The 8,661-nt window shown below is 45.5% G+C and overlaps 1 protein-coding gene across 3 annotated transcripts; it reads left to right on the top strand.

Moving 5' to 3' along the window:
• The first annotated feature begins 318 nt into the window (after positions 1 to 318).
• On the top strand, positions 319 to 7,699 carry LOC123966179 (galectin-3-like). Of its 3 annotated transcripts, none has more exons than XM_046042383.1 (7): positions 319 to 406; positions 1,703 to 1,724; positions 4,853 to 4,958; positions 5,306 to 5,553; positions 5,649 to 5,737; positions 6,294 to 6,462; positions 6,621 to 7,699. In XM_046042383.1, exons 2-7 carry the CDS (start codon positions 1,719 to 1,721, stop codon positions 6,777 to 6,779), a joined length of 777 nt encoding a protein of 258 aa, XP_045898339.1. In that variant the 5' UTR covers positions 319 to 406; positions 1,703 to 1,718; the 3' UTR covers positions 6,780 to 7,699. The 3 variants fall into 3 exon arrangements, with proteins under 3 accessions (XP_045898339.1, XP_045898337.1, XP_045898338.1); XM_046042381.1 differs by lacking the exon at positions 319 to 406 and adding an exon at positions 499 to 1,017; XM_046042382.1 differs by lacking the exon at positions 319 to 406 and adding an exon at positions 502 to 958.
• The last annotated feature ends 962 nt before the right edge of the window (positions 7,700 to 8,661 follow it).

Genomic DNA, 8,661 nt, shown 5'->3' on the forward strand with positions numbered 1-8,661 from the left:
GTGTGTGTGTGTTAGTGTTAGTGTGTTGGTGTTGGTGTCAGTGTGTGTGTGTTAGTGTCAGTGTGTGTGTGTTGGTGTCAGTGTGTGTGTGTTAGTGTCAGTGTGTGTGTGTTGGTGTCAGTGTGTGTGTGTTAGTGTGTGTTAGTGTCAGTGTGTGTGTGTTAGTGTCAGTGTGTGTGTGTTGGTGTCAGTGTGTGTGTGTTGGTGTCAGTGTGTGTGTGTTAGTGTCAGTGTGTGTGTGTTGGTGTCAGTGTGTGTGTGTTGGTGTTAGTGTGTGCCTCAGGGTGTGTTAGTGTGTGTTGGTGGGTGTGGTCTGGATGTGGGGGCAGGGCGGGGCTCAGGGTCTTAAACACTCGGCTCTTTCACACACCGTCAGTTTGAGTCTGCAGCTCTCGGGTGAACTCAGGTACGTCAGCTCTCTTTACTTTTAACTTCTGTGTTTTTCAGCTTCTGTTCAGTGTTTATCTAACACCAGCCGTGTGACAGAAAACTCAGATTCTCAGTCTTTCCTCGGAGGCAGACCATGACGTCAAAGCAGGAAGAGAAACAGGAAGTTAAAGTCTGAAACACTTTGTTCTTCTCTGCTGTGGCGCAGTCTGATCAGCCGCTCCTGGAGAAAGTTGATTTATCGCTTCATGCTGTTGTTCAGCCTTTATTTATAGAGCCAGCTCTGAGCAGCGAGCGCTCTGTGACTCACCTCAGACTCAGGCCTAATCTCAGTGTCCCCCCTCAACCCTGAACCCTCCCGGACTCACCGGGAAGGCACCTCGGAGTCTGAGAGTGTGGACATGGGGACTGGGCCTCAGACTCACCTGCAGGGATCATGTGTCATGTGATGTGTGGACCTTCTGCTGGAGGCTGTGTGTGTTTGGCGTGAGACAGTTGACTCCACCCACCTCCAACAGAAAACCACGTCAAAGAGACATGAACCAGCGGTGGAAAATACTGAAATGCTGAGGTGCAGTACTTCAGGATTGGACAGATGTACCTGGAGGATCATGTTGGAACTTTACTACAGTAAACACAGCAACACAACTATGTAGAAATACTCAGTCTGTAGTACAATAAGTTTTATTAACAAAATGAATTTAAAGTATCAAAGTAAAAGTACTAATAATGCAGAAAAAAGTTCAAATAATAATAAATAACCCAAGTCTCTGTCGAATGTTGAATGCAGAACTTTCTATACTGTAGTATTACTGCTTCTGCTGAAGTACTTCCAGCGCTAGATGTTAGTAAAACATGCCTCAGGATATATCTTTACTACAAAGTCAGATACTGTTTAAAAGATGCAACAAAATGATGATGTTTTATTTTAAATAACGTCATTAAAATCCGCTCCACGTCCACCGGCTGCAACGTTAAAGCCAGAGTTAGATGATATGATTCTGCATGAGTACTTTTTTACTTGTGGTACATTCTGGTGCTAATATTTTTAAACTGTCTATACTGTAGTATTACTGTTTTTTCTGAAGTACTTATATGATATATTTCTACTACAAACTAATGCAATACATGCAGAGATACGCTGTCATTATTAATACTAGTCCAAATACTGTGTAAAGGTAACGGGTGATCAGACATTTAGCAGCTGACAGTAAAGTGTTGAGAGCAGAAGAAGAAGCTGTCTCCGCTCTGTCCTCCTCCTGTCAGGACTCGCCCGCCACACCCACTCAGGATCTTTTCTCTCTTTTTCTTTCAGATCTCAGAGCAGCAGGATGGACGTGAGTCTGACTTTTACCTTTTCTCCTGATGCTCATCACTGATTTTCTGATTCATTTGCTGTTTTTAGTTATTGTGTCGTTTCAAGCTGAACTTTCTAATTTAACAAAAAGGAAATGAGATTTTTCATTTTATTTCAGCACGAAACCAGTTTGAGTTCACGGCAGAACAGAAAGGGTTAATGACTCGCAGCTAGTTATTAATGTCACCAGTGAGTTTCCATCCAGCTGACTTTATGCTCTTTTTCAGTTTGTGCATAAAACCACTAAACTGCATTCAGTGTTCCCCTCGGAGAGGGAAAAACTGGATGATCGCTAAAAGCAAAAGGCCACAAAGTGAAAAACACTTTGATCCAAATGTAGAAAAGGTGAACGAATGCTCGTTTCCATCCACATGAACCTTGAGTCACATGCGTCAATAGAACCTGAGAGGAACCAGACTTGATGAATAAACGCTGCTGGACGTGAAGCAGTTTTAGTGACGTCACCTCGCTGCGTCCTCTTCTTCTTCTGCGGTGCTTCAAACTGATTTCAGGATGGTTTGAACATATTAGTACATAAAGTACAGTCAGTTTTATGTGATACCTGTGGACCTCCACCCATCCTAAGATGCTTTTTCCTCGTCTTCTATGTGTGCGAGGTGGAGTGGATTAGAAGAAGCTCAAGTCTGTCTCTGAGCAGCTGTAGGGCAGAGTGGGGTAAAACGCGCCCCCCCCCCCCAGTAAAATAAATACCTACAGTTGAGAAATTAATTTGAATTTAATCAAATGAATTATTTATTTTCTTGGACCGTGAAACGTTCTTCTGTAAAATCTGAAGTTTCACTTGGCGCAGTGTTGAAAGAACAGGTGGAGCAGTGAGGATTATGTTTGTGTAGCGCAGAAGCAACAGAAAGTCTTTGTTGGCAGCGTTTGAAAGGGTTTCAGTTTATTGAGACAGTCCAAGGTCTCTGGAGTTCTCCAGGGCCACATTGAGATGAAACCAGACTAAAGACGATGTCGGGGCTGTTATTAGGTGAATGCATGAAGTGGTAAACACTGAAACTCTGCGTCGTCAGGTGGATTTACTGACTCAGAGAGAGATCAGACGCTGCAGAGTATTACTCATGTTGTGTGGACAGAGTGCAGGTCCCCGCAACATGAATAATTACATTTAGGATGAAGGTTAAAGGTAGGTGGTGTTTATGGTTAGGGTCTGTAATGAATGTTGGTCAGTGTCCTCTGGAGTGTGTGTGTGTGTGTGTGTGTGTGTGATCAACAAGGCGGCGTTCATCTATAAAACCAACGCCTTCATGCAGAACATTCCTGATGAGTCTGTCACAAACACGCCCCAAATCTGCCAACCACACACACCCTGGACCCTCTGAGAACTGTGCTGAGTTCAGGGCCAGCTCGGACAGGTTTACTGCAGCTTTATTGTCTCAGAGACAGATTTGAGTCAGGCTCACCAGACTGCTGCAGTTTGTGTCTGTTCAGTGAGTGTCTGTCTCCTTCCTGCAGGTATTTAAAGGAGATCTGCACAGCTGTAACATGTTAACTGAGGTTGACTCCATATTCTGCTGCTCACTTTGCTTCTGAAAAGCAGTGTGAGCGTAAAGCAGCTCAAATGTAGTGACTTTACATTTAATCTACAGAAGCAAACTAAGTGAACACAAACTGTATCAGTCAGCTAAAAATAAATCTAGTGACGGATTGACGGTCTGCAGCCACGCTAGCAGCTCTGAGGCTTAGTTTAGGGTGTAAGCATGCTAACATTAGCTAATTGGCAGCTGAGGCTGATGGGAATGTCATCAGTTCTGCAGGGATTTGATCAGGAAGCAAAGTGCTGGACACATTAACATGTTGAGCTGATGGTGGCGCTAGAGCAAAGTTCATCCTGAGGGGGACATATGGCGCTTTTCCATCACCAGTACCAGCTCGACTCGCCTCCACTCTAGTCGGCCCTGCTCCGTTTTCCACTGCAGATAATACCCAGAGATAGTACATAGCTTGTCGTCATAGCGACGCCACACACAACTGCTGTGACGTAATGTTCAATGCGACACACACACCAGCGACCCACACAGCTTTCTCTTTTTTAAGTTAAAACGTTCCAACATTTCTCAGAATGTAAAGACAGATAAGCGGTATGAAAAGCTTCCAGCTGTGTTTTCCTCTGCCGTTGTTGCTGCAGCGGTCTGTGTGACGGCGGGAGCAGAGGGCTCTGTGAGCGGGCGGCCGGCCGGCCTCACACGCTCCTCCCGCGGGTCACAGCAGGCTTCCCCCGCAGCCACTCGCGGAGCTCCTCAACTCCGAAAACTCTCAAGCACACTTTTGTTCCGCCATCACTTCTCGTAAAACTGTCAATATTATAATATCTACACAGCTGATTTCACCTCAAAACTTCTCAGAAGTGGATTTAGTGATGAAATAACGTGTGAAAACTGTAAAATATAAAACTTCCTGCTGCTGGCCTCTCTCCAAAATGTAACTACACGTCGAGTCGACGTGGACCATAAGCTCTGTAATTGGTTGGCTGGGTAGCCTCGCAATGCCTCCGAGCCGACCGGAAGTACCCCGCGCATTGAAGTAACTTTGCTAACGGCCAAAACGGCGGCTGTAACACAGTGAATCAATATATTAGACCGTCACAACCCGAGCGAAATGACTCGTTTCGCTATCAGACTGTGATCCACTCGGTCAGTAACATTTGAAAAGGCTACACCAGCCGCACATATACAATTTTACCCCCATTCAGCCTAGTGAGAAGTTCGCCTGCTCTACCGGGCAAAGTCAGCATAGTGGACGCTGTAGCGCTACTGCCGAACTAGCTTTGGGGGTGTAATTGCAGAATGACGCACACACCTACGCACAAGTATAAATGCATGGCTACGTGTGTAGCCTACGGCGTAGGTACGCACGTAGACCCTACGCAGGAGTATAGGAGGGCCTCAAGTCAGCATGAAGTCAAACGCACCTAACATCATTGGAAGAAGCTCAGCGAATCTGCAGAGAGCTGGACATGTTGTGTAAAAACTAAACTGACTTCGTGTTTGTAGAGAAATTGGAGGTTTTAACTTTCACAGCAGCATCTGTTGGATGTTAGCGTAGCTGCAGTCAGTGAACTTAACTCCTTTCTTTCTCCCTCTGCAGCTTTCAGATGCTCTTGGCGATTGGCCCGCTGGTGGCAACAGCCAGTCATTAGGAGAAACTGCACCTGGTCCTTGGCCCGGGCAACCCGCCAATCCTGCCTGGCCAGGTACGATCGTCGTCATCATCACCATCATCGTCTTTTTCTTTATTATTATTATTATTATTTGATACCTTAAGGCCCCAATGTGAAGCAGGTGTTGATCTTTCATAGGCTTCTGGTTCTAAACAAACCGTATAATCCTGATGGTGATTGGTGCAGTTTAGAGGGCTTCATAGGTCCAAAACAAATGTGTAGAAAACTTACATGAAGCTGATTTGTGTAAATTCAGTTTCAAACAAAGACCAGAGCAAGGAGTTCTGCTAGATGTAAAAGATCCCACAGCTACATCTGTTGATTGACCACCAGGAATGTTAAATCCTTGATAAACCAGGATGTATTTGTGTGACAACCAGGTCAACCAGCTGCCAACCCGGCCTGGCCCGGTCAACCAGCTGCCAACCCGGCATGGCCCGGTCAACCAGCTGCCAACCCGGCATGGCCCGGTCAACCAGCTGCCAACCCTACCTGGCCCGGAGGTCCTTCTGTAGGTGGAGGCGCCTGGCCTGGAGGTCCCTCACCTCAACCCATCGCACCTGGAGGATGGCCCAGTCCTTCACCTGGACCTGGACCTGGCGTCCCTGCTGCCCCCCAACAGAGTCTGGTGAGACAGATAGTCGGACAGACAGAAGGACTGATGATAGATGGGCAGATGAGTAGATGGATGGGTGGAGTTAACAGCTGTTTCCTTGTTGACAGGTGGTTCCGTACAAACAGACTCTTCCCAGTGGAGTTTATGACAAACTGCTCATCACCATCGCTGGAACCATCAAACCCAATGCTAACAAGTCAGTATGAACACTTTCTCACTCCCAACTCCTCACATATGGACGCTTGGTCAAGACCCCTTGCTGTCACTTTTTAATGCCCTGGGTACCCTTTAGCAATGTTTTTGGTTCTCTGTTAGGTTGAGGCACCAAAACCACTCGGTCAGGTTGAGGCACCAAAACCACTCGGTCAGGTTAAGCAACAGATTATGGTATGGGTTAAAATATCTACGTTACTTACTTGCATAACTTACGCAACTCAAATAAAAACCTTAAATGTTGACTTTTTGTTTCACACTGGAAAGGAACACGGGCTCCTTGGCGAAAGTCCTACCTGCCTTACTGTTAAAAAGTGACACTACAGGGCTTTCCCCAGTGCGTTGAAAGATGATGCTAAAGGGGCCCCCAGTGCGTTACAAAGTGACGCCAGCGGGTCTTGACCACGCGTCCATATGTGATGACTTCAGATTTAAAACTGGTTGTATGAACACTTCATGTTAAATGTGCCACGGAAATTTTAACATTTTATAGTACAGGTGGATTCAGCTGATCAGGGACGGTCTCTTTTATTTTACAGGATCACAGTGGATCTGAACACAGACCAAGACCTGGCCTTCCACTTCAACCCTCGCTTCAATGAGGACGGCAAGAAGGTGATCGTGAGGAACAGCTGCATCGGCAAGAACTGGGGGAGAGAGGAGAGAGAACTGCAGCAATTCCCCTTCGTCCCAGGGCAGCCATTCGAGGTCAAGTATTTAATTTAAAACACTAAGAATCCTCATATTTTATGTATTAATTCATAATAATTAGTGAATGTACCTGAATGTACCATTCAATGTAGTTGAAGGGCCAGTCTGCAAAGATGTGATCTGGGTGGTGACAGTTTGTGGTTTTGTTGTTGCAGATGAAGATCATGTGCACCAACAAAGAGTTTAAGGTGGCCGTCAACAACACTCACCTGCTGACGTTCCAACACCGGGTCACTAACCTGAGAGCCATCAACCAACTCTCCATCTACTACGATCTCACCCTGTCCAGGGTCAACATGGAGACTCTGCCTTGAGGCGGGTCACCAGATCCACCACAGACCTACTAGGATCCACTGGAGATGCACCACCGATCCGTGGGGGGTCATCTGTGGATCTACAGGAGATCCACCACAATACTACAGAATATCAATCATTGATCCACTGGAGATCCATAAATGATCCGCCAGAGATCTACTGCTGATCCACCAGAGATTTACTGGGAATCCACCATAGATCTACTGGGAATCCACCAGAGATCTACTGGGGATCTACTGGGAATCCACCAGAGATCTACTGGGGATCTACTGGGGATCCACCAGAGATCTACTGGGGATCTACTGGGGATCCACCAGAGATCTACTGGGGATCTACTGGGGATCCACCAGAGATCTACTGGGGATCTACTGGGGATCCACCAGAGATCTACTGGGGATCTACCGGGGATCTACTGGGGATCCACCGGGGATCTACTGGGGATCCACCAGAGATCTGTAGAGATCTACTGGGGATCCACCAGAGATCTGTAGAGATCTACTGGGGATCCACCAGAGACCAGAGATCTGCTGGGGATTCCTGGTAATCCACCATGGATTTATTGGAAATCCACCAGGGATCTACTGGTGGATCCACAGAAGATTCTCAGTTAATCCACGGAGGATCCTCTGTAGATTTACAGAAGATCATCATTAGATAATAGACCTAAAGAAAAAGTGTTGGTGGATCTTCCAAAGGAACTGTAGATTTACAGATGATCCCTATAGATCCAGAGAACATCTTCTGTAAATTATTGTAGATGATCACCAGTAGATCCAATTGAAAATATATCTTGAGTAGATCTGTAGCTGACTCTTGTTCTTTTATACACAACCAATTGCAGAAGGATCTGCAGTAGATCCTCTCGTACTTCTTTTCTTCTGTTTGACTCCTATAAATAAAGGGTTAATCTTTGGTAAAAGTTTGTCAGTTTGTCTCAGTACAGCAGGACAGGACTAAACCTCGACCTCTGACCTCTGCAGATTCCATCAGTGCTGCAGTGGTGACCCCCCCCTCCCCCCCTCCAGTGTAAACGGACCAATAGGGTTACAGTATTTTGGTGTATAATAAATCAGATTATTCCACAGACATCATCATCATCATCACTTTAAATAACAAAAGCTCTGGTATGAATAACATGAACAACAAAGAACACAACATGTTTTAATGTAGTACTGACCTGGTTCTGTTCATCACTCTCCTGTAAAACTGATAGACTCATTATTGACATTTTTTTTTTAAAAAAGATAAAAATTGATGCAGCAGAACCAGAGATATCTTATATTTTGAAAAAGAAAAGGAGGAGGCGGTGAAGGAAAGGAGAATATTTCTTTATCAAAGAGGTGGTATTCTGCTTTTTGCCTTTTCCCCTCTCCTTTATTGAGTTATAAACCTTTTCTGTGCATGTAATAAGTGTGCAAAGTGAAAAAGCCCAAAGGGAGTTCCCATCTCCCACAGAAAACAGCTTGTTTGTAGTCCAGCCTTTACTTCCGCTTTCCACAGGGTGAAAAGAGGAGCTGCAGCAACGTGCAGGACGACTAAAATATAACCATGTAAACCTGTTCTGGTACAACCCCTGAATAAGCAATATGAACATGATCATGATACCAACACCTCTTTAAAAAAAGAGTCCATTTTGTTCATCTGATTGGCGTCTCAGACAGATCGCTCTGATCAGTAAATCTGCTCTGGTTGCACCCCGACTGTCTTGAATGTGACCTTTGAACCCGGGCTGCTGGTTCTCCCAGTTCTCCTGGTTCTGGGAAACCTGCAGCAGGTTTTTGTCTTGTTGTTGTTGTTGTTAAATCTGAAGTCAGCTCACAGATAGATTATTGATTATTGATCAACAGGAGGTATCTCTCTGTTGCTGTGAACCAAAAACAC

Source organism: Micropterus dolomieu, unplaced genomic scaffold, assembly GCF_021292245.1.
Source record: "Micropterus dolomieu isolate WLL.071019.BEF.003 ecotype Adirondacks unplaced genomic scaffold, ASM2129224v1 contig_12863, whole genome shotgun sequence".
Taxonomy (NCBI): domain Eukaryota; kingdom Metazoa; phylum Chordata; class Actinopteri; order Centrarchiformes; family Centrarchidae; genus Micropterus; species Micropterus dolomieu.